The following is a 26,498-nucleotide window of genomic DNA, read 5'->3' on the forward strand; positions in this document are numbered from 1 at the left end:
TCATTGAGAGGTTTTGGGAGATCAGCCAGATCTTCAAGGATTCTGGGATGAATCCCATCGGGCCCCATGGATTTGTAGGGATCCAGCTGGAGCAGCAGATCCCATGCAATTTCAGGGTTTAAGTCACAGTCATGTTCCTCCAGCTCAGAGTACTGAGACCCCCTTGGTTCATCATCTGTGTTGAAGAGAGAGGCAGAGAAAGCATTAAACACCTCTGCATTGGCTCTTTCTCCATTTGTGAGGTGACCATCCCTTTCCTGTAACAGGACAATGACATTTCCATACTGCCTATTGCCGTTAATGTATTTGAAAAAACTCTTTGTGTTGTCCCCCACATTTCTGGCAGCTTCAACTCCCGTTGAGCTTTGGCCACACAAGTTTTCTCCCTACAGTGGCAAGCAGCATCTCTGAATTATTCCCATGTCACTTGACCTTGCTTCCACTGGTCATCCACCTTCCTTTTTTGCCTTATCTCTAAGAGAAGATTCCTGTTCAGCCAAGCCAGCCTTCTGCCTCACCTTCTTCACTGCCAGCATTTGGGAATTGCCTGCCCCTGAGCCCTTAGGAGGTGATGTTGAAAAAGCGATCAGCATTGATGGACCCCAGCACCTGCAAAAACATTTTCCTAGAGGACCTTACTCACTAATTCCCTGAACAGCCTGAAGTCTGCTCTCCTCATGTCCAGAGTCGAGGTTTTGCTGGCACTTTTCCTCCTGTCAACAGAGATTTCAAACTGGATCCCTTTGTGGTCGCAGTGGCCAAGACGGCCACCAATCTCCACTTTGCTCAGGAGATTCATTATGCTGACAAACAGCAGATCAAGGAGGGCATCCTTCTGAGTCGGCTCCCTTAGGACCTGTTCCATAAAGTTGTCATCCAGGTTTTTAAGGAATCTTCTTGCTGGGTTGAACCAACTGTGTGATGCTGCCAGTTAATTTCTGTCAAGTTGAAGTTCCCCATAAGGACAAGGGCAGTTGACTTGGAAGTGTCCCTCAGTTCCTCAAAGAATAATTTTTCAGCATCAGCATCCTGGCTGGGAGGTCTATAGGAGACTCCCACAATGACATCCACATTATTTGTTTGCCCCTTGATTCTTACCCAGAGGCTCTCAATGGTGCCATTGCCAGCTGTGAGCTCCATACGTTCTAACCCTTCTATTACATACAGCACCATCCCTGTGCCTCTTCTGCTCTGCCTTATCCCTCCCAAAGAGCCTGTAACCAAAATATGGACCTGAAGATGTACTTGTGGATTTTGTCCTCACATTGTGGTCCCAATTACAGTGGGATGTTCGCTAACCTGTGGTTGGGTACTTCCACATGGAAAGACAGCTGCCCCTAATTTTCTGAGCCTCATAGTGGCTCACATCTGGAATCACCTCTTATACCTAAAAAGTAGCTTTTATCTTACTACTGTAATAAGGATTGAACCAAAGCTAAAAACATGCTGCTTATCTAAAGAGATTCCCAAGTTGTGCTTCTTTCAAGTGCTGCGTCTTGCTGTCACTGTGAAGAATTTTGTAGTGACTGTTTCCAGAGCACGTAGAATCCTTTAAGTAGGAGGGTTGTACCATGCTGCTTTCCCAATCTGACACTGAGTGAATGACTTCAAACTTTGTCTTTGCTCCACAGTTACTACTTATTGTAGGATTTTTAGTTGTGGAAGCATCTGTGATGATGTGTGAATGTGTGAAGTGGGTGGGAGAAATTAATTTGTTTCTCTGAAAGCTAGAATGGTGTGTGATAAGAAATTAAGTGCTTATAATTGCTTGAGGATATAAGGTTACCACCACTTGGGTTTCTGAGTGTAGGAATACTATCTTTAATAGATGTGCTAGGCATGAACTGAATAGTTCTGAATCATTTCAGAAGACTTGCTTTGAACACCATAATTCTGGTAACATAACTGTGACTCAGAAGATCATGTTTGATGTTTGTATGAAAAATGTTACATTAAAAACTCAAGTACAAATTTGCAGTATTCATGTAAAAATATCTTCCTCCTATAGATGGTGATTCTCAGTCTCTCAAGGAACATCTTATTGATGAGCTGGATTACATCCTTTTGCCAACTGAAGGCTGGAATCGGCTAGTTAGCTGGTACACACTGATGGAAGGTCAAGAGCCAATAGCACGCAAGGTACTTCCTAATTACCTGCTGGGATGAGTATGATTCATATATAGTCCTGCAAATAGGCAGGAGTTGCACAAGAATTTGTTAGCAGATTATAAGTCCTGACCTGTGATATCATACAGACAACTCCTGCTTTAGATGCTTATTGATATCTAATTTTTATTCAGATTTTAGAGGCTTAAATGTTTAATATTGAGAAAAGGGGATGCAAAGAATATACTGCTTTCTTTTCCTGGAAGTGAATCCTCTTAAGATCTCAAGAAGAATTTGCTTTAGAAGCTTTTAATTAGTCTATTAATAAAAATAATTCTGTCATTAAGTAAATAGAACTGTATTGAGTGTATTAGTGAAAAACTTAGTTCTAATAATGTTAACATTGGCAGAGTAATTGCTAGTTTCTGGTAAACCCAGTCTTTTGTGCTCAGCAGCTTGCTAAGGGAGTTACTTCTTTAAGAAAAAGCTTACCTCAGCACAAGTAGTTGTCCATGGCATGGTGGATATTGTGGCACTCATTGGAACAAGATACTTAGAAATTAACATCTTTACATTTGTTTGTGTTTGCTCTAACACATAGCACACTTATTATTACAGTGATGTGATATTTTGCCAGTTTATTGATAATGAAATGATCTTCTGTTTATATTATTTCTTAAGATTTTCAGGGTAGTGATTACAGTTCCATCCTCTTTGGACTGAATTATTTAAGTTTTAAAATACATTTTGGTATGTTTACCATTTCTATATTGATCATTAGAGCATATTCTTTCAGTTACAGGGATTTTTATTTGAATTCCTGCAAAACTACTGAAAGAATATTAGGACTAGAATTTAATTTCACTATTTCTGGTGTAATACAACATTTTTTTTCCTTCCTATGATATGACTGTGTTCTAAATTCATACATGCTGGCTACTTACTTGCAGTCTACTCTTTTCAAACAAATGCCAGATACAGCTGTAAAAGAAATTTTGTGTCTTCAAGATTCATTTGGTCAGCAATAGAAGTAGATGGTTGAGGTTTTTTTAACATTAATACAATAAAATAGGCCTTTTTCTTTTTCCTTAGAGATATCCCTGCAATGTCTCTGTCTTTTTCTGAAGTTCTGTAAGAGCTAAAATCCAATAAAATAACTCTCCTTTTTAAAAGATATATCTGTTACCAACTTGTTACTGTTTTTTCTGAGGATGGATTTCAGCAAACTGAATAGTCTTCCATCATCATGGTAAAGCAAAAGTTCTGTAATTTTTTCCATTTGGGAGAAAAGGGGAAGGAGAGAGAAGTGAAATTAGAGTAATTTCCCTTCTACTTGGAAGGAACTAACTGGAAATACACATGGAGTGTAATGAGTGGCCAGGTAAACTGGCCTAGCTTCATTATTTTCCGCCAGTATAAACAGTAGTTATCCTCTGAGAAGCAGTATTCCAGTTCAGCATTTTTCTTTCTGATGTTTTTGTTATTCATGATTCTTCTTCCTGTTCTGCCTTTATGTTTTTTTTTTTTCATAAAGACGGGATTATACTTCCCTTCATCCCCTTTGTTACATCAACTATTTTTGAAATGTGGATCCAAATTTTAAATTGATAAAATACTGCACTCGGTCTATGTCGAATAATGTTAGGACTTTTTGTAGTAGGATGTGGTGATGCTACCACACAGTGTCTGTTTTTATTCTTAGAAGTGTCATAGCCATACTGCACAGTTTTGTTTACTGCAGCTATTTTGTTGTTACTCTAGTAGCTGAAAACTAAGCTGCTCAAATTAAGATGCATTTTTATTTAAATGTAATTTTTGACAGTCATTAAAACTAAGGCAAGCAATGAAATAATTCACTAATTTCTTCTTTTTTTTTTTCTTATGGCACACGCGTACAAGTCATATTTGTACAGCAGATAGCAGATCTCTCCTAGTGATTAGCTGGTGGCTTTTTTTTTAACCATATTTGTCAGATGTATCACATATCAGGCTGATGGTTATTTTTGGAACAGTCTACATGACTAAGTGTACTGCAGTTACACTTTGGAAGATCAAAGGGAAAAACATTTAAGAGGTGACCCTGAATACTTTTTTTTATACATTTTACTTTTATTTAAAAAAAAAATCTGGTATATGCTTAACTATTTTGTAATAGGTGATACAAAAATGAATATATAATAAACAACTGGAATAAGTAGGTAAAATTTCAAATTAATGTGTTCATTATTGAAATGTAAGTGGAAGATTTGTGGGGTTGGTTTAAAAATGTAATATCTAGATTTTTATTAGCGTATATTCTATTTTGGGTAAGCATTCTTTAATTGTGAAAACTAGTTCTTCATGTTCTGTGGAAGTAGTATAAAATTAATGTATTTTGAAATAAAATAACTTTTGGTAGTTTTTATGTTTGGATTGAGTATCTTTGGGTTAAGGACGTATATTTGTCATTTTTACTGTACTTAATACTTTGAAAGTCATGGTAGTGGTGTTATACACAGGTAAGACAATCACTGTCATGAGAAAAGTTACTTTCTAGTTTACTGTATTTCTGAAAAGCTATAGGACAATTTTAGTTGTAATTTTTGGCATTTATTAAGTGTCATATATTCACTGAACTTCAGTTTCTTGAAGAGTTCTCAAAATTATTTTGAAATATGTGTATATGAAAACATACTCGGACTGATACCTGATCCCGTTCTGTTTTTCAGGTCGTTGAACAGGGTATGTTTGTAAAGCACTGCAAAGTAGAAGTATATCTAACAGAATTAAAACTTTGTGAAAATGGAAATATGAACAATGTTGTCACACGAAGATTTAGTAAAGCTGATACAATAGGTATGCACAACAGTTTTTAAAAATATATGATTGGTACTTGTAAGTGGTATCAAGCTCTGAATAGGTTTCTAGGGAATATGATGGATTGTGACTATTAAAAAGGATGGGCGTAATTTTGTTTGGGTTAAAAGTTAAACAATTTAGAATACTGGGGGAGGGAGTGTTAATACAATTTTAAGAATGTAATTGTTTTATTATCGAAGCATCTGTATTAATTTTAGAGGTTTGAGCTTGTCAGGAAGTGAGCAGTGTGATGTTGTTTATTGGATTTCATAGTACTTTTTCCTAGCTTTTGGTGGGTAAGAAATATATTTTAGTGTGTTGCATTAACCAACATGTTTTAGCCATATATATGAAGAGAAGGGTATATTACAGAACACAAGAATGAATTTAATTCATAAATTAATGGCTAAATGTGACCTACAAAGGCAGTATTCTTTGGGTTGGGAAGTGGCAGGCCAGGCACAGTCTTTTACAGTAATTGAGTCTTCTATTAAACTTTAACTTACCTTTAAATCTTTAACTTACCTTTATTTGTAGTTATTTTGGCTGCTTGTTGAGCATTCTATCATTGTTTGAAACTATATTTTGATAATGTATTTGACTTTGAAAATAATCATAACATATGCAAAGATACTGTTGATCACATAAACTCATTTTTTGGTGTATTTGTACATGTGTACCTGAGATAAGAGTCTTTCAGTCAGCTGTATTTGTGCATTTAGAATTGTACTTTATGCTCTTGGCACTTTATGTCCAGCCATCACTTTCTTTACATTTGTTGATAGCAATGTAGGGTTGGTTTTTTAGGTTGTGCTTCTTTTTATGTTGTGGGTAGTGACTTACACTTACTACCCTTTGATTCTTTGCAGATTGCTTGCTTTAGAAACAGTCATTTTACTTTGTTAAATTTAAATCTTTTAAGTCAGAAAAGGAATCACCTGCTTGTATTAGAATAAATACTTGAAAGTTGTGAAAATTCTCCTCAAAACAAGACTCCAAGTGTTACATGTTAATTGGCCTTCATGAGATCTGGTTTAACATGGGAAGATGTGCTACGTTGTTCTCTAAGGAAACCCAGAAACTTGGAAAAAGTAATTTAACATTATCCTTATCTTAGGACCAAATGCAAGCTATTTTGCAGCTATACTGCATTTAATTGTATCATTGCAATTATAAGTAATGGATTAATTTCTGATATTTTCTTTCTCTAATCAGAAGCAGGGCATTTTGCAATGACTTAGTTGAAGGTGTATTCTTTTTTTTTTTTTTTTTGCTAAGAGAGAATTACAATTGTCAAAAAGGTAATGAGAAGCAGTCAAACTCACTGGCAACCCCTTTCCAGACTATGACCTTATTTGTTTTTCTGCAATGTGGATGACATACTCCTTTGAAGCCTTTAAAAAACATGCCCTTTCTGAAGCTGAAGCTCTGCTTCTTGTGAAGAGCACAGAGCAGGGCCATCCTAGTCAGGATATGCAAAGGAGTTTGTACCTTAGAAGCAGAGCTAGAAAAATTCAACCCACTTATTAAGAGAGAAAAAATAATCCCCCTTATCATCCATTACTAAGATGGTAATTTATTTTTTTTCCCCTCTTCTTCTTACCTCAGGTATATTTCAAGTAGTTCTGGAATTCATCAAATACACAGCAGAGATGCTCATTATATCAATAAATAATACGCAAGAGGCATCTTAAAGAATCTTGATTACTTTTCACCCTTCTTTGTATATTCCAGTAAGGGATGTATTTTTATTATGGTTGCAGAAGACTTGTAGTACAAAAGAGTTAGTATCAGCCCCACTGAAATGAGTGGATATAAGGTAGTATGGTCTTTTCAAGAAGTTGTAATTTTTCTACCCACCATCATTGATTATATTATCTACTGCCCTCAAAAAAATCAGCACAAGACCTTCCTTAATTCACAAAAGCAGGGAAATATCCTAAGTACAGTATAATACTCACTATCAGTCTGCACATGTGTGTTATTCCTGGAATACCTGTGCTTTTCCACTAAAATAGAAACCAAGCTGAGCTGTATGTCAATAAATAAGTATAAAGTAGGAAAAAATAAGTACAAAGGGCAGACCTAATAATGACAGTCATTCTCTTGGGATGGTACTAGGAACATCTGACATGTTCTTTGTACCTTCTTGGGAATCTCCTACAATCGACGACTCCTGCCTTGGAGACAGTGCATATTGACTTTGAGGCTGATTGATGGCTAACTCTTTTGGGAGAGGGAGGAAACGGGGAAGGAAAATGAGCTAGATGGAGTTCAGGCAGCATTTCAGCTGACTTGCTGATCCCAAAGAATATCAGGTCTTCTGAGTGAAAGAAAATGAGTTAAGAGGTCCATTCAGGAGTCACTAATGGGAAAGTATGATAAAACTAAGTAGTCATCAGCTAATATGTAAGGGTTTTGCAAAACACAAAATGTCAGAAACACTAGCCTCTGTTACAGGTGTATAGGAGTCAGGTTCTGTCTGCAATGCCATAAAACAATTCCAAAACTGAACCAATAAACTTCACAGAAGATTTCACCAGTGGCTCCTCATCTAATGAACTTTTGCTAGCAAATTGTCTAAGCAAATGGCTTTGATGCATCTTTGCCTTTATTCTACTGCAGAATACAAGAATATAAAACTTGCCATCCTTGAGAACTATTTATTCTTGGATCAGTGATTAGACTTTTCCTTCTTTATGAAGGAGGGATTACTGATTCATAGTACAGATTGATATCTTGATATTAGCTTAATGTCCAAGGGTTTTCTTTAGCCAGTATTTGTGGTAGCAATAGCCTTTGGGAGCCAAGGTGCACTTGTATTAGGGCCCACTGAACTTTTCTAGATCTTCTCAAGACTGTTCCAGGGAGTTTTTCAAAATAGTACTTAAAGCATGTAGCTGTTTTTATAGGTGATAATTTTCAAGAATATAGGATATAACCTGTATGGGATCCATATCCTTTAACTCTCGAATTGAACTATCTCAAATTGTGTGCGTGCAGCTGATGGAGTGAGAGGCATCTTTAAAGGGCAATTCTTCCTTCTCTTTTAGACATCATCCTAGTACTAATCATTTCACACACTGGGTGTCAATAACTGCAACTCCCCAGGGTGGGGTCATTCCGGGTGGAGTCACCCATCCCTGGAAGTGTTAAAGAAATGACTGGACGTAGCACTTACTACTATAGTTTAATTGATATCCCAGTGTTCAGCAAACAGTCTTTTCCAACCTTAATGAGAGGAGAACCTCCATACACGGTGTTCCTCAAACCATACCTATTTGATAAGTTTTCATTTGTGCTGGCACAGGCACTTTTACTTTAGATCATAACCCTGCAGTCCAGTAATACTTGCTGGGGATAGGAGGAAGAATTATAAAGTATGCAGTGGTTATGTTCATGAAACTATGTAAAAGAACCTTTTTTTCATGGTCTCAAAATTGGTATAATAGTCAAGTGGAACATGTGCTTCCCAGAGTCTTGGAAGCATTGTGTGTAGTCGTCCAATAAGACTGATGCTCCCTGTCTCATAACAGTTCTGTTAGTGAAGCTGGAGTATGTTAAAAGTTAACATAATAAATGTTAACTTAGTACTTGCGACAAACATGAGCTGCAATGCTCAGATAATTAGTTCTCCTTAATAAGAATGAAAAATTGTATTTTTTAAATTCTTTTAGTGGAAGCCGTGGATAAATCTGGATTTTCTACTTCTTTTTTTACAAGATTTCTGACTAGATTAATTCTTAGATTCACATTTAATTATTTGAATTCATTGGTTGAAAATTGATTCAGACAGTGACTTTTTTTTTGAAAGTCAACAAATCAGATAAGTCTGTTACCTTGTTAATAGCATCTACCTTGCCTATATATCACCTCTGTTACAAGCATAGATGATCCAGTCTACCATTTGCTTTCAGACTAAAATGCGTATTAACCAGTATAGAAAGAAATTGTATTCAGTTGCCTACAACATATACAAATATTGTATTGGCCAGTTGTCATGCATTTCACAAGACAGTGGCTGGATTTTTACAAGGTATTTTAAAGTCTCAGTTTGACTTTTTATACTTCACATAAGAAGGGAGCAAGGGGAGCTGACACACTATTGTTTTATCCTTAGGCTTCAGAGGAATGTCTTTCAGAGATCTTACAATGCCCATTTTTATAATTGTGCTTTCAGTGATCATCAGGAATGAAGTGTACATTTCTTGACTCCTGCTTTGTTTTCTGTGTCAGCTGTTATGAGGTGTAGCTGCCATGGGGCTTTATGACTCCACCAGTTAAAAAAAACAGTTAAGTGAGATTGCTATAGTGTAACACTGTACATATTGGTTAAAAAAAATAGCTCTTTTATAAACTCTACTTTTGTGTAAGGAGAATAGAGTTAATTAAGAACTTCTCAAATTTCAGTTGTAGACAACAGTTATCGTACCTTAAAATCATGTAACACTGGTTGTATTTCTATCAGATAGAGTAGGAACTGCTAGACCTTTTTACATTAAATCTTCCAGGGACGTGAATTCTTTCATCTTCCTTTTAAAATAAATTTATGTGCTTCACTTTTGCAGAGTAGTCATTAATTTCTGTGAACATGTAAATTAAACTTTATGCATGTATGTTTTGGTTCATGCTAATTGCACTGGGATATGGGTATTAGAAAAGTAAAAACCGAAAAGGGTTTGATTTAGGGAGAGGAAAAGAATGTCTTGCACTCCCTGCAGCTGGTTTTGCTGCCACTCTCATTTCTTATAAATTGCTACATACCCACACTCCTCTGTTAGCACACTCTAAGGAATGGACAGATGTATGCTTAGGTGGCTCCTGTCATCTGTTATTTATCAACTTGTCTTTATTTGTCTTATTCTTGCTTTGCGAAGAATCACATGCTGAGTTGGAAGGGATCCACAGGGATCATTGACTCCAGCTCTAAACCCTACAGAGGACCATTGCCAAGGGTCACACCATGTGCCTGAGGGTATTGTCCAAGCACTTCTTGAACTCTTGTCCGGCTTGGTGCTGTGACCACTTCCCTGGGGAGCCTGTTCCAGTGCCCAACCACCCTCTGGGTTGAAAGACCGCTTTCTAATATCCAGTCTAAACTTCCCCTGACACAACTTCATGCCAGTCTCTCAGGTCCTGTCACTGGTCACCACAGAGAAGAGATCAGTACCTGCCCCTCCTCTTCTCCTGGCTGAACAGACCAAGTGACCTCAGCTGTTCCCCATAAGGCTTCCCCTCAAGGTCCTTCACCATCTTTGTTGCCCTCCTTTGGAGGCTCTCTAACAGCTTAATATCTTTCTTATATTGAATCCCCTCTCTCAGCCAGCTGGCGATGCTTTGCCTGATGCTCCCCCCCCCAACATTGTTGGCCTTCTGGCTGCCAAGGCACTGCTGATTCATGTTCAACCTGCCATTGACCAGGACCCCCAGGTCCCTTTCCATGGCACTGCTTTCCATCATCTCATTCCCCAGTCTGTATGTACATCGGGGGTTGCCCCATCCAAGGTGCAGAATCTGGTACTTCCCCTTGTTGAACTTCCTATGGTTGGTGATTGCCCAGTCCTCTGATTTGTCGAGGTCTCTCGGCAGGGCCTCCCTGCCTTCGAGGGAGTCAACAGCTCCTCACAGCTTTGTATCATCTGCAAACTTGTTCAGTATCCCTTCCAGTCCAGCATCCAAGTAATTTATGAAGATGATGAAGAGCACAGGGCACAGAATGGAGCCCTGTGGAACCCCACTAGTGACAGAGATTCAGGAGGCAATGACCTCCTACTGTTCACAATTTAGGGAGAGGAAGCAAACTAAAAACTTCCTCTGTGTCCTACAACATGATGCGTTTGCATGGCAATTTTTACAGTTATTCATATTTTGAATATGAGGAAATGAATTCTGATGCTTTACTTGGCCTTATACTCTTTGTGTATTGAAATGCTAAACTTGTGTTCTCTCCCTTACAAAACAGATACAATTGAAAAGGAGATAAGAAAAATCTTCAATATTCCAGGTGAAAAAGAGACCAGATTGTGGAATAAATACATGAGTAATACTTTTGAACCTTTGAATAAACCAGACAGTACCATACAGGATGCTGGTTTATACCAGGGACAGGTACAGTGAAATGTTATTTGTGGTTTTGTATACATTTATTTTTTCACTTGTGAAAATGTAGCTGTAACCAATCATTCTTGTTTCTTATAAAATAATTGCCTCCTAATAGATTTTGTTAGAGATAGAGGATTTTATAAACAAATTTGCTGAAGTAAAAGTAGAGTGTGTATGTATTTTCAGAATTAAAGATTAGTTTAACTCTCCTGGTGAATTAAAATTAAAATTTGAAATTTGCTTTTCAAATTAAATTTTAAATTTATCAAATTTTACACAATTGCTGACATGACTGGTAAAACCTGAAATATTATTCCTAGGATGTGAGACATGTTCCTATAATCAAACCCAAAATTTGAAGAACTTTTTAGGTACTCCAGAAGAACAGTGTCTTGTACTAAAATTCCACTGTTCAGATTTCAGAAATAAAGTAAGAAGAGATGAAAATATTTTAGATACAAATGATAGAGGCAAAAGAGCTTGTAAATCTGCTTTAACATGAGACTATATTATCACTTTAGAATCATCACTTTATAGGAGAATTTCTCACAAGATAATTTTTTTACCTTTCCAGATGCATATAAAGAACAAATACTGAACTAGATAAATGTAAACGTGAACAGATTGAGTAATTTCATCAGTAGAATGACTTTTCAGATTATTGCATTGATTCTTTATTCGCCAGAGAGAGTTGAATGTTTTTTCAACAACTGTAGTTCATGCTGTCATGCTACAAATATGAATGGATGAAATTTGATGGAAGTAATTGTAGGCAAGATTATATTAAAATATTTCCTTTTACCTTGAAATACTAGACTGTAACCTACTTACCAGCAGTATTTATGCTGTTGTTTCACTTTTATGTGGTGGAAGGTAAGTGATCAGTGCAACAAAATAACTGCTTGAACTATTGCCCCCTTTAGCTTCATGCTGCATGCACTTGAACCATCACACAGGTAATTTTAACAATGCAGAGGTCCTGCTGGAAGAGCCCACATCTCCCATAAAAGATTTGCATCAAAGATGGAACTTGCAAATTGCTCTATCCCAGTGAAACATTAACTATGAAGCAAGCAGCATGGTCTGATATAGCCGTGAAAAGATCTCTAGGTGACATCTGTACTTTGACCAAAACAAATATTGTTTAAAGCAGAGTTTAACCATAGTTTATGAAAATGTTAAATGTCATGGTAGGCCATATGTGTTTGGTCAGTTGCACTTGCTGACACACACAGTTGTTATTTTTCTTGCTGAGCTTCCTAATCTGATAATAGTTATTCTGACTATAACAGTCTGTCTAAGCTGATAATTATTTTTTACTGTGTATGCGACTGAGTAAATTAATGTTTCAAATTTATCAGTTGATATCTGAAGCAAGCCTTCAGGGATTCCATTGAACTTTTTAGTCTAAATCTACTATTATTTAGTAGTCTCTGAAAGCCAGTCAAGGAAGTATAGGAGAATCTGTCTTAAATGACCAAAGATAGCAGACTACTCTTTTCCGGATAGAAAGCTTGTTTTCAATGTCGTGGCCTCTTCTATTCGGACTGAAAATGTGGTTATATCTTCAAGGAGCAGAATGACTTATACATAAAGTTTTGAGCATTAGAACATATGGGAATTTGTCACTGTGTAGATACAAACAGGCATAGCATGGCAGTTAATTGTATAATTATGTTTATACAATTGTCCAGAATTAGTTGAATTGGAAATCAGGAGTTGGAATCAGTTTAAATATTGAAGTCTAGTTGCCATTGCAAAGCGTCTAGCTGTCTCAGCTGTCAATCTGGAAAGGCATGAGCTGCTTGTAGGTCCTGTGCCAGCCTAGGGCAGATACCACAAATACCCGAAGGGGTTTAAAATGGCATCTGATGCCTGTTTTGGGGACTGAGTGTTCTGTACTCTGTTTCTTATCAATAACAGCTTGAATTAAATTAATTTCATTAGCCTACTGTCCCATTGAAAAAGTAGTATTTGATGAATGCTTTGGTAAAATAGACAGAAGTAACCAAAGAGATAAGGTTTTAAGGCTGTCAAAGCAGAAAATAGTTTTGTGGGGGTGGTTTGCGTTGTTTTTTTCCTATTGATCTGTGTGAGGCAAAATTTCTTCAGGAATATCCCTTCCTTAACAGGGCTGATGTATAGACCTGTGATTTCTGTAGATTCATAGGTACTGTTTAAACATTGCAGGTCATCTTCTGACCTCTTTGAGAGGTAAGTGGCTTGCCGTTTCATCCATAGTTTGTGTAGAAATAGATACATTAAGTGACTTGCACAAATTAAAAAGTGTGGAGGAAAAAAGTGGAGAGAGGAAGGGGCAGAGTAATTAGTTAAATGGAGTATTCTTGAACATTAGTGAATAGTAACTTAAATATCAAGTCTTTTCTGTTTTAATCACATGCTAGCAAATCCATTAACAAGTTGGAACAGAGAGCTATCTACTGATATTTTTATTTCATTTTTCTTATTACTCCTTTTGTGATAGGTCCTGGTGATAGAACAGAAGAATGAGGATGGAACATGGCCAAGAGGTCCTTCAACTCCTAAGTAAGTTATGAATTCCAGTCGTGGTTCTCTATAGCTTAGCTGTTTTCACATGTTACTTTGCTATACTAAAAAAAACAAAAAAACAAACAAACAAACAAAAAAAAATCAAATCTGGTTTTATAAGTGGGATTTTATTTTGGAAATCATCCTTCAGATGCTTTAGTTGAAAATATGATGAATATATTTGTTGTAAGTGCTGTGCATTGTAGAACATAAGATAATAATGGTGAATTCCTGCATATATGTTGCTTAATGTTGTTGATTTCAACCAGTGATATAAATTATCCTGCTTCAAAGTAGAAAAAAAATCCACAGTAGGAAACTGTAAAACTTAGCTTATTTTATTCAGATTTCTGTTTCAAAGCTTAGTGTATCTGTTAGGTGAACACAGATATATGTATTTTATCTGTGTTTTTCTTATATGTAAATGTTCTCATGGACAGATTGTTCCTTTTGTCTCCAGAGAACAATATTTACACACAAAGCTTATTCCAATTGCAGCCTACATTACCATCATGTTGTGTTTGTTTTTGTTGGACTGTCATCAGTTAACACAGTATGATGATGTTTTTCTTTTCTGTTCTTCCTACTGCCCTTATCCACAGCACCTTGATAATGGCAATTGAGTAGAAAGATTTGTATGGTTTTCCTCATTTAGATGGATAAATATTTTTAATATTGTTTCCAGAATCTAAATCTGTGTTTTGTTGGTTTTGAAGAACAGTTGGAACTGGTTACTAGTAGATTAACATGATCTCAACCTTACAAATAATTAACTGTGGTTTTTCCCTTTGTTGTCTGGTTCTTGAAAATATCTTTCATAAGAAGTTAAGTTCTCTTTATTCCTTTTGAGATTATCCATTCATGTAAGTGTCACTGTTGTTTTTAAGCATTTTTTATACTCTCATTGCTTATCACTTGAAGGACAGAGATTCTTTATCTTTGGTGTTTTATCTTGAGCACCTTTATTGGGAACACTAGTTTCTATTAAGTTATTTAATAAAGTCTGAGTTCAATTTAAGCTTAATATGAACAGTTTAATCTTGCTTAGTAAGACGTTATAACACAAGGAATTGGGAATGTGGAGCAGTGGAAAGAATGGGATGCTAAGTATTTGAAGTTTAATCTCTGACCTCAGAAAGCATCCAGAAGAAATTTAAATTCTTAGTCAAATTTTAGATGCAGATTTTAAAGATTAAAAGAACTTCGATAACTTACTGTCATGGATTCTGTTGGAGGTTTTAGTAGGAAGATATTCTGCTGATGGAACCTGTTTTTATTCTGCCAAACTTCTTCTCCACTTAACAAAAAAATATTCAGGAGCAGTATATAAATTCAGGAAAAACTCCTGAAAAATGTGTGCTCTGACCACAAGTCAAATGGTAATTGAAAATGCTGGTATCAGAGGAGGTTGAAAGTAAATGAGCAAATGAGGATGAACAGTTTTTCTGTGAAGTCGGGGTGTGGTTTTGAAATTCAGCAGCTATCAGAAAGAGTGAAATTTGTTATTCAAATGCCCTGTAATAATAGAAGGTTTGCAAAATTTAGTGGATTCAAATAGCAACTATCAACAGGCAGTGGTTGGGGACAAGTTTTTACATCTGTTTAAAACTTCATGAACAATTTAAGTTGTTTATATCAACTACTGGGATGTTTGTTGTTCAGGAAGGTTGGCTTCTGTGAAACTTTCTAGAGGGCTCATACTGATTTCTCCCAGAGTGTCTTTAATGTCATCTGCTCCCAGAACAGGTATTACTTAGCATTAATGGGCAGTTTTGCAGAAAAATTTTTGTTATACTAACTTTTCTGAGTAGCTGTCTTCTCAGTGTCATACATGTGACAAACTTACACAAACGTACAGATCCCAGTTGTTTTGGTAGCTTAATTGCTGCCGATCCCAGTATTTGAATGGAGACTTGTGACCTGTGTGCAGACAACTTTTTTTTTTTGCATTTATATGCGTCTGTGGGAAATTATTCCGCAGAAAAAACAACCAATCCCATTTGAAGTTCATTATTATCAAGATGATGTTTTAAAGTAAGATATGAAGAAAACCTAAGGTTGAAATTCAAGTAACTTAGGCAACTGTACTCCAAAATCTAGTTTCTTACATTCAGGAAGAACTGTACAACAATTAAAACCTTTGAGCCAATCTGTGATTCTAAAACGTGAGACAAGGAGAAGCAAGGAACTTAAGTTTTGACATTCCATGAATTAGCAAATGAATAGCCACGACAAGATTTCTCTTAGTTTTCTATTAAGAATTTTTTACCTTATATATCTTAGTAATGAATTTCCTTTTAATTTTAAAAAAGTGTTGTTCCTGCTTTTTTTAGAAAACTTAATACACAAGTTTTAAATCTATTGATCCATCATAATCTTTAAAAATGCTTCTTATATGATAAAAAATTAAGAATTTTTAATTAATCTGTCAATCTATATCTGTGTGTAATAAAGAAACATTTAATTCTGACACTTTTTTTTTTTTAGATTTCACTGTGGAGTAAGTCAACCTAATCAAATAGCTGGCTACTTTACATAATTTACAGATGGTCTACAGCCAACTTTAAAACAATTTTTGCATGGAAAAGAGAATAATACATTGTTGGTAGGGTTTTTTTTGACCATACAAACATTTGAGAGTGTACACATTCATAGCTTTTTTTTTTTTTTCTCGTTGTAATAATGAATGTTTTTTTATAATATTTGTCACATGGAAAGTTTTTTCACTTTTTTTTTTTTTGGTTCAAAACTGTATGCCTTTTTATCTTGGAAAAACATTAAAGGCTCTTTCCTGATTCTTTTTGGTTACTGAGCCGGATCCCATAATGTTTTTTAAGAGGAGAAAAAGTGGATAAAAGATGCTTAGCTGTGCTTTTTTGAAAAAGAGAATGGTTGTTTATTCAAGTTTTTTAGGAAGAAGTATCCATAAATCTTCCAAGGCAAAATTGTGTGTCTACTGAAATGAAAACTATCATCTTTAACAAAGAGATTTAAAATCAAGTTTCTTTCCCTGAAGCAGTTGATATGCAGACAGGTATGCCTTTCTACTGACTTTTCTGTAAGAAGGATAATTATGGAGAATAGAGCTAACTGGGAACTTACTCTGATGTCTTAAATTGTAAAAGCAAGAGCTGTCAGAGCTTGTCTACCAGTCAAGAGCTGGACTGCCATTTGCTGATGCATAATAACTCATGGTCTGAGCTGCTGTGGGTAAACATCAAACATTAGTAATGTTCAACACACATTTTCAAGTTAGTTTAACAAACATGTTCATTAATGTCAATTAATGCAGGGTTGAAAAACCTTAACAAATGCATACCCTGAACATTATTCTTTTTTGGTTGCTGAGTATTAAAATATCAACCTTTCGTGCAAATCCCTCAAGAAAGTATGATTAGCTAAATTAGATGGATTTTGTAAGAAGAGAATAGTATAAACTGAAGTAGGTGAAACATACTAAAGCTTGCTTTTAAACTGTATGTCAGCCTGATTATAACCACAGCTTCACAGAATAAGAATCCATGATGATGGAAAGATCTCTAAAGATAATCTCTTCCAGTCTCCCTACTCATAGCATGGGCAACTGGAGCAGATCATGCACATTTGAGTATCATTGTACTGCACAGCTACTCTGCTCAACCTGTTACAGTTTTCAACCACCCTCCCTGTAAAACAAGTGAGAGTTTATCACTTTTTTTTCTCATTGTGAATATCGCCTTCAATTCAATCTGAACGTATTCCATATTCAGATGGAATTTTATTTAATCCAGTTTATACCTATCGACTTCTGTCTTTTTAGTGGGCACCACTGAGAAGGGCCTTGCTCCATCTTCCTAATTCCCTCCCATTGGGTATTTATACAGTTGATAAAATTGCTCTGGAGCCTTCTCTTCTCCAGGCTGAACGGCCCCGGCTCTCAGCCCCTTCACGCTGGTCAGGTGCTGCAGTCTTTGAGCACCTTTGTGGTATCTCACTGATCTTGCTCCAGAATATCCCTGTCCTTCAGGTACTGGGGAGCCCAGAAGTGGACCTAGCACTCCAGGGGTGTCTTGCCAGTGCTGAGTGGAGGGGAAGGACCACCCCCCTTGACCTGCTGGAAGTGCTTTTCTCAATCCAGCACACTGAGCTGAAGTGGTTGGCCCAAGAACACTCTGCTGGCTCATGTTCAGCATTTGTCCAGCAGGACCCCAGGTCACTTCCTGTCAAGCTGCTTTCCATTTGGTTGCCTGTCCCCCCAGGGGCAGAATGGAGTGATTTTAACTTACACTTATGTAACCTATGCTTCATCTGCTTGTCTGTGAGAGTGTTGCAGGAGATCCTGTTGAAAGGTGTAGAAAAGTTGAGATAAAGCCACATGTCGCTTCCCTCTCATCTACCAAGCTACTAATCTCATCATAGAAGGCTATCAGACTGGTTAAGCAAGTTATCTACCCCTGCTTTCACTCAGACACTTTTTCTTCATATCCAAATTGGGTCAGAAGCTCATTGTTTTATGCAGGCTTCATGCTGCCTTTGCTTGATTTTCTGCTTCTCAGGATGGGCTGTTACTGAGCTTAGAGGAGATGGTCCTTGAATGGTTGGACTGTAGTGTCTTGGAGGTCTTCTTTTCAATCAAAATGATTTTGTGTTTTTGTGAATATCAACCAGCTCTGTTGGGGCCCTTTTCTCTCCAGGGCTGTAACCCATGGGACTCGACCAAGCAGATCCCTTAAAAGGTTACAGTCTGCTCTCCAGAAATCCAGGGCTATGTTACTGATTTCTGCCATACTCTGTCTCAGGGTCTCACATTTCACCATCTTAAGGTCCTTTCAGCCAAGGCCCCAACCTTCACATTTCCAAATACTTGCTCTGTTTTTTAAGTATCAGATCCAGTCAAGAACTTCTCCTTGTTGCCTCTTCAGTCATCTGCATCAGGAAGTTGTCATCATTGCATTCCAGAATCTTCCTGCGTTTTTTATACCCTGCAGTGTTGTCCCAGCAGCAGGTACCCTGCAAAGGCTAGGGCCTGTGAATTTTAGGCTTCTTCAGTTTGTCCAAAGAAGCCTTATCTGCCTTTTTTTTTTTTACCCTGATCTGGGGAGTCAATAGCAGGTGCCCACAGATTTTTCCACAGAGGAAAAGGGTTGTTTTGGTTACAGTTGGTTTTGTTATTGTCTGTATTTATGTTCTTGGTCACTAGGGGAATTCTAGGGCAGTTTAGTTATAGGGTTAATGAAGTATACGGGCAAGTGAGTATGTAATGTGAGTTATCATCTGTTTTTGGCATAGGACTACAGTAAAGTGGTTTTTTTTAACCTGCCTTTTGCTGAAGGGCTTGTTTGTTAGATCGTTAAGTGTTACTTTTCAAAGTTATCTGTTGCGTAGTTCCTGCTGCTGTTCTAGCTGTGTTGTTTGAGAATTGTGTTTACTCCTCTCCTGCATGAGAGAAACAATCCATTTACTGACTATTGGATTTTATACAACCCAGAGTTTTAAATTTATTGTTTTTATACAGTAAGTAATTGTATTCTTTGGACATCTTTCTGTGGTGTGTTAACACCACAGTAACATTAATACATACTGTAGTTAGTACACCACTAAATACTGCTTTGTCTTAGAACCTTGCATTTAAGAAATAATTGAGTTTTGTTGCACACCAGCTTTTTCATTTTGTCTTAAGAGATTCCTAAGTCATAGCAGTTGTTTTATGAGTAGATACATTTGACCATTCTTTTCTGCTCAGTTTTAAAGGCATAACTGAAGTATGACAATACATTCAACCTTAGCACTTACAGTCTTCTCAGGATTTTTTATTATCCTTGCTTTGATTTTTTTTGTTGGTTTGTTTTAAATGATAGAGAGCGGTTACTGCCAATGTTGTTATAAAGTTTTCCCGCAAGTATTGAAATGTATTAAGAGTTATAAGAACTGTGAATTAATTCTGTTTTTCTCTGTACACAGTATTTGGCAATGTAAGCAGCCATCATCAAGCAGAAAGGCTGCACACCTCAGAGGGTGTTCAGGGATCTCTGATTGATTTACCTGATTTGTATTTGATAGCAAATACCATTAAAGACTAAAACTACTGATTGTCATATTATCTAAGAAACAAATTATTTACATTTTGGTAGAAACCAGACCTTTATGGAGCTTATTTTGGTTTCTTTGAGCTTTTTACACAATAATTGTACTTTGAGTTTTTTTAATTTAAAATTGATTTGAATTTGGCTTAAATTATATAAAAGCTTTAAATTTGTTTTGAAAAGTTCAATTTTGGTTCAGAATCACTCAGATCAAATAGCTTAGTTACATGTATGAATGTCATAATTTAACTTTTTTCTTAAATTTAAGTAGGGTTAAACTGACTTCAGTTTGGTATCTTTCTTGTGGACACAGTCTGTGTATTTTACTTCTCTGAAGACAATGTTCAAAGTAGAGGATTTAGATTGATAAAGCAAATCAACAGGAAAGTTTTGTAAATGTTGATCAAAGTACTTCAAATATTACCTGACATGTTATTCACATGGTGATACATAGAATCATAGAATGATTTAGGTTGGAAGGGACCTGAAAAGATCATCTAATTCCAACCCCCTGACATGGGCAGGAACACCTTAGACCACACCAAGTTGCTCAGAGCCCCGTCCAAACTGGCCTCGAAAACTTTCAACTATGGGACAACCACAGTGTCTCCAGGCAGCCTGTTCCAGTGCCTCACCACCCTCACAGGGAAGAATTTTTTCCTAATATCTGATCAAAACTCTCTGTCAGTTTAAAGCTATTCCCCCTAGCCTGATGACTACATGCTCTTGTAAAAAGTCCCTCTCAAGCTCTCTTGTAGCCCTCTTTAGCTACTGGCAGGCTCCTCTTAAGTTTCTCTGGAGCCTTCTCCAGGCTGAACAGCCCCAACTCTCAGCCTGTCTTCACAGAAGTACCCCAGCCCCTCTGATCATCTTGTGACCCTGCTCTGGACTCACTTCAACAAGTCCATGTCCTTATATTGGGGTCCTAGAGATGAACACAATACTCCAGATGGGGCGTCACAGGACCTTTACAGAGGGGGAGAATCACCTATCTTGACCTGATGGTCACACTTCCTTTGGTGTAGCCCAGATGCAGTTGGCTTTCTGTGCTGCAAACCCACATTGCTGGGTCACTTTGGGCTTCTCATCAATCAACAGACTCAATTCTTTATCCTCAGTGCTGCTCTCAATCCATTCTCAGCCCATCCTGTACTTGTGCTTGGGATTGCTCTGACCCAGGTGCAGGACCTTGCATTTGTTATTGTCGAATTTCATGAGGTTTGCACAGGCCCACCTCTCAAGCCTGTCCAGGTCCCTCTGGATGGCATCCCTTCCCTCTAGTGGGTCAACCATACCACTCAGCTTGGTGTCATCAGCAAACTTAATGAGAGTGCACTAATACCACTGTCCATGTCACCAACAAAGATGTTAAGCAGCACTGGTCCCAATACTGACCCTTGAGGACCACTGGTCTCCACTTGGACACTGAGCTGTTGACCACAACTCCTCGAATGTGACCGTCCAGCCAGTTCCTTACCTATCAAGTAGCCCATCTGTTAAATCTGTGTCTCTCCAGTTTAGAGACAAGGATGTCGTGTGAGACAGTGTAAATGCTTTGCAGAAGTCCAGGTAGATAATGTCAGTTTTCCCTCATCCACCACCTCTTTTAACTCCATTGTAGCAGGCCACCAGATTTGTTCAAGATTTGCCCATAGTTGACAGCATGATTGGCTGTCACCAAGCACCTCCAAGGGTTTCCTGGTTGGGTGGCCTGGAGCAGACCCCCACTATAATGTCACCTGTCCCTGTCCTCTCTTTAATCCTTACACGTAAGCTGTCTGTCAGCTCCTCATCCATCCCCAAGAGGAGCTCAACATGCTCCAGCTGGTCATTGACAGAGGGCAATACCATCTCCTCATCTCCCCTGCCTGTCCTAAAGAGCCTGTATCCTTTCATTCCAACACTCTGGCCATAGTAGCCATCCCACCACTTATTGCCAGGGATGGCAGTAAGATTACAGCCCTGCAGGCATGTGCGCATCTCTAACTCCTGTTATTTTCCACCTGTGCTGCGTGCCTTTGCATGGAGACATGCAAGTTGGACCCTCCACAGGGGTGACTTACTCGCTGCAGTGGCTGGAATTCCTTTGTGCTGTACTGACCTGCGAACCATTTCCAGGCTCTGGCCAACTCTTCAGTAGCTCTGGCATCAAAGCGTTGTGATTGAGGTGATGTTCCCCTCCACCAGCAACTTTTCTATTGGAAAATGTTTATTAATAGAAAGTCGAAAATAAATGTGAAAATAAACTGAGGAAAATTTCCTGTGTAAAAATGTTTGTCTCCTTGCAGAGTTTAGTTCTGGAAAGGTGCTTAAAAAGTCCTGAGCATGCAGAATTTCTTCTCTTATTATTGTGATATGCATTTCAAAGCTTTTCAATGATAGCTGGAACTCCAATCAGTTGGACTCCCATAGGGCCCACAAAAACATGAAGGTGCCTGAGTTCTTTTGAGTATTTGGAGTCTTTTCCTTGGTTACCTGTAAGATTTGATCAAAAAGGGAAAAATACACTGCAAGATAGTTGTAAATATTGTATTTAATTGTCACATTCAGAGGGTCTTTGTGATGAAAATTATCAGTATTCTTGTATTTTTTTAAAATAGTCTTAAACCATGGGGATGAGTGTGAATGATTTTGCTTTTGGCAGAAAAGTTTTTTAAAGATTATTTAGTGTTGGCCATAATACCCTGGCATTTTTTTTACTATTACTGAGACAACTTTAATTAAATGGTTTCATGCTGCTGTTAAGCTAACCTTGAAATATGTATCGTGATCATTTTTGTATCTCATCTCAACATCCGTTTAGGTTGAAATGAAAAATTAATAAAATTTTCATGTTAGAAACTTTGCATTTTAGGTTTTAGAAGATCAAAATACCTACAGTCATACTATAAACTGAAAACAATTTTTTTAGCACAGTGGCCTGTGATTTCTTTTGCTTTTTAGTAGCTCTATTTCTTCAAGAGGTTATGAAATGTAAAGTACTGTGAAACATTTCATGTTTAAGGGATGGATTCTGAGGGCTGCATGTCCTGGGTATTTTTAGTGCTTTGCCCACTTTTTGAAAAGTGTTTCTTTTCCATACTTGTTTATATGCTTTGTTCATTTATTATCTTTCTTTCATAGTTTTTAGTATCTCAGCATTTTTGTCTAATTTATCATTTTCATATTTTTAAAGGTCCCCAGGTGCATCCAATTTTTCAACTTTACCAAAGATTTCTCCATCTCTATCAAATAATTATAACAACATGAACAACAGAAAGTAAGCAATATACCTTAAAACATTATTTAATTTAATCACCCTGGTGTGACATAAACAAAGTTTGATGTTTTATAACTCCTAGCTTAAGGATTTTGAATTGCTTTGCAATATTTGGCTTGTGAATTGTTACTGGTTACTATTTCGTAGTGTAGGTGTCGTAAAGCTGACATCAGGAAATGGAACAACATTAAAGATGTTTATAACTCTTAGCCGTCAGTAGGGAAGACGCTAAAAGGAATGTTGAGCGTTGTAAGAAAATGTATAAATACTTCATTAAGAGTTTATAATTCTAGAAATATGTTGTTGTTGTTGTTGTTGTTGTTATCCTATCTGAATTTAAATGAACAACAGAAAGATATAAACTGCCTGTATTTATGGTGGTCAGGTTTTCCCATAGTTATTGCTCCTAAGGTATGAGAGCAGAATATGTGACGTCACACATTGACTTGAAATTGTGACATCTGAAGTGTTGTAGCTGTAATGTAGTCCGCAACTTAACTTCTGTTTCATAGTGCTAGAAGATTTGAAAGAGATGAGTCTGTGTGCTTGAGTATTACAGTGAGCAAAAACTTAGTTCCAAACTTCTCACTTTTATGGGTTTTCTCCTTTATATTCCAAATTAAAAGTTTAATGAAGAATGTTATAAAATGCTTAAAGAAGAGCTTTCATATTCCAGTGACCACCTTTGTGTGTAATTTTTGGGTTTTTGTGGTTTTTTGTTGTACACAGCTGTAAAAAAGTTGGTGAATATAGAAAAACATGGAATTATTTCACTTTAACAGATAACGAAGCATCTTGCAAATGCTTGAAACCAGAGAGCACTCATCTTTAATGCAAGCTGGGGGAAGTTGAAAAGCCCTATTCTTACAATTCATTCAAATTTTTATTAATTTTCCAAACATTCATTTTGTTATCAAACATGAAGATGTTAAATATTAAAAAGGTGACATAAGTATTATATATCTTATACAATATCTTCCAGTTAAATACTGCACTTAACAGAAGTGATTTTTCCTAAGGGGTGAAGTGTCACTTGCGCTTCTACAAATTGTAGGTATGCCCAGTTCTCACTGTTGAACAGTTGAAATCCATGTATTTAACTGCAGCCGTTTGTATTCCCTGTGTGACTGTGTAGTAAATAAAAAAAATATTGTATCTATGATTGTGTGAAAAGTTACTTGATCAGAGCTGAGCCTCCAGCTGAGAAGTAACCTCTCCTTCCTCCAGCCATTTTAAATGAAGCCATCAAGGCTCTCCTAATTTTTTTCCGAGTTTTCTTTTTGTTTTCCTTTTTTTAATGTTAGCTTCTTGCTGGTGATGCTCTAGTTATTTTTAGAAAGCACTTGGGAAACCCATTGCCAATTCTTGCAGCTTTTAAAGAGAGTTTGTTCACTTGTGTTATCTGATTTTAATTTTATTTCTTGGTTTATTTTGTAGCCAAAATATGAGCTTTTAGAACTTAAGAAAAAGTTCTGGGGTTTTCTTGTTTGTTTGCTTTGGTGGTTTTTTGGTTGCATTTTTTCTTGGGAAGAGGGGTTTTGTTGGATTTTATTGGTTGTGATTTTTTAAATTTTATGATTTTCAAGAGAAATACATGTACAAGGAAGTAATATAAAATTCAGGTTTGATAAGGAATTGGTCCTTTCAAGTGCTTTAACTTAAACATTCGTAAATCAATTAATAGGTGCGTGTACTGTCTAGTGTTATGAAATACTAGCCGTTTTTCTCTTGTATCTCAAAACACAGTACATCTGGATCTTAGATAAGACAGCTATTTAGCACAGAGGTATATGGTTTTCCTTATAATGTCATAATCCAAATATGATGAGTTTAAAATAAATACTTTAAAAATCACAAATTAATAATGCAATACAAGATATAATTCAGAATAACCTTTAGCAGCACTTCTGTCAGAATACATGTGCAATGATGAAGTTGTATCCATTTATACAGTTTGTACTTTAAAGTACACACTGTTGCATTAAGAATTTTTGACTTCAAGAGGTAAATGGAAAGATACATCTCTGTTTAATTGTGTTCTATCACTTTGGGTTAAGATCAGTTTCTTCTATGTTCTGTTCTTCTCACAAACATCTTCCTGTCCAAGAAAGCACTTCTTTTTCATTAATTATTGCTGTCTTCATTACTTTGCTGATTAACTAATTAATGCCAGGTTTGCCTGGAATTTATTTTCATATTTCTTCTGCATTGTCTCTTATATTACGTGTTGTCTTTAGTACAATAGTGAAACTGTACATTTGGGGCTTTCCAGGATCTGTTGGTACCTCCATATGCACATGAGATGCTGTGACTCTTAAATGAAATTCCAGCATTTGTTTTGAAGATAATTTTAGCTCACAAAGTTGATTTGTAAGGCAGAAAAAGCAAACAGCAGGTTGTGTGTATTCATGATCATAAATACTAGTTGTAAACCTGGTTTTGCAATTACCATAGCTCAGCTATGGAGTGCGAATTACCTTAAAATACTGAAAATATCAGGTCTCTTTATATGGTACACATTTCTGTAATACTTGTCTAATCCAGGAAGTGGTCTGTATAAGAGTAAGCCTCTAACTGGTAGATATTTAATTGTGTGTTGAAGTAGTCATATGTTAAATAACAGAAATAGCTTGTGCAAACTTTCTCCAGTCCAAAACCTTCATTTCTGTGAATGTTTGTTTGCATTTGATGGAATGGAGGATTCCAAATAATTGATCACTGATGTTTTTTCGCCTTTACAGTTTATCTTGTTGAAAGAATAACATAGGAGGATTAGCATAATATGTGTTAGTGGATTCAGAAAAGCAGGGGGAGACACACACAATTTAGGTCTTACTGGAATTTCTGTTTGTTGCTGTTAATAAAGCAATCTCAGGTACGGTGTTTCCTAAATTACATGGAGTGGGAATTAAAAACTCTTTAACAGGGATTTTGCTTGGGGAATTAAGTGGAAAGTTGGTCCATTTCCTTTATTTGTAACCATTGTTTTAGTTTCCTAAAATTACTTGCTTCCATCATTTAGACATCACACTCTGTGTTCATCAGTATCACCTGAAAGTTGCTTTGATGTTTAAAGGCAGGATACAGACAATACACATAAGTCGTTTCAGATACAGCACATGCAGTTCAAAATTTGTAGATGTATAGATAATAAAATCTCATTTGGAAACTTCCTTTTACCATTTTTACCATTTCAAGAACCCTAGATGTTAAAGAACCCTCTGCTTTTCTGTGCATTGTTTCTTCATTAAATGTAGGAAGGTTTTTCAGGAAAAGTAAATGAAGGTGTGGGGACACACTGTTATCACAAGTTACTTTCTCTAAGGTATTTCTGTTTGAATGAAGTTTGAATTCTTTTAGAACAATTTAAGTTTGCAGACTGCTAAAGCTGTAAAGAGACGTCTCCTAGTCTCGTTGCATACAGTAAGCACTCTATTTCATAGGACACGTTTTGATAAAATATCCTAGAACAACAAAAGAAAAATATATTAATAGACCTTACTTACAGGAAGAGTGGTAACCTTATTCTCTAACCCCCTGAAATGTATTTCTGTGGGCCAGTACAGAAGATGAAAGTGGTC

General features: G+C 36.6%; 1 protein-coding gene across 7 annotated transcripts in view; it reads left to right on the forward strand.

The window, feature by feature from the left end:
* Positions 1 to 26,498, forward strand: part of USP15 (ubiquitin specific peptidase 15) — a 69,005-nt gene that overhangs the window by 13,996 nt on the left and 28,511 nt on the right. For 3 of the 7 annotated variants that reach the window (XR_003573093.1, XM_027900429.1, XM_027900424.1), the window contains exons 3-7: positions 2,009 to 2,139; positions 4,815 to 4,941; positions 10,907 to 11,052; positions 13,532 to 13,593; positions 22,834 to 22,917. Coding sequence is in view for 6 of the 7 variants with exons in the window: in XM_027900429.1 (XP_027756230.1) it covers positions 2,009 to 2,139; positions 4,815 to 4,941; positions 10,907 to 11,052; positions 13,532 to 13,593; positions 22,834 to 22,917 (550 nt within the window). In the remaining variant the exon portion in view is untranslated. Of the gene's footprint in view, positions 1 to 2,008; positions 2,140 to 4,062; positions 4,181 to 4,814; positions 4,942 to 10,906; positions 11,053 to 13,531; positions 13,594 to 22,833; positions 22,918 to 23,699; positions 24,011 to 26,498 lie in introns of those variants that run through there. The other 4 variants (XM_027900430.1, XM_027900426.1, XM_027900427.1 and 1 more) reach the window with 4 other exon arrangements.

This window comes from Empidonax traillii, unplaced genomic scaffold, assembly GCF_003031625.1.
Source record: "Empidonax traillii isolate 1590-97213 ecotype Southwest subspecies unplaced genomic scaffold, ASM303162v1 scaffold726:size354854, whole genome shotgun sequence".
Lineage (NCBI taxonomy): Eukaryota > Metazoa > Chordata > Aves > Passeriformes > Tyrannidae > Empidonax > Empidonax traillii.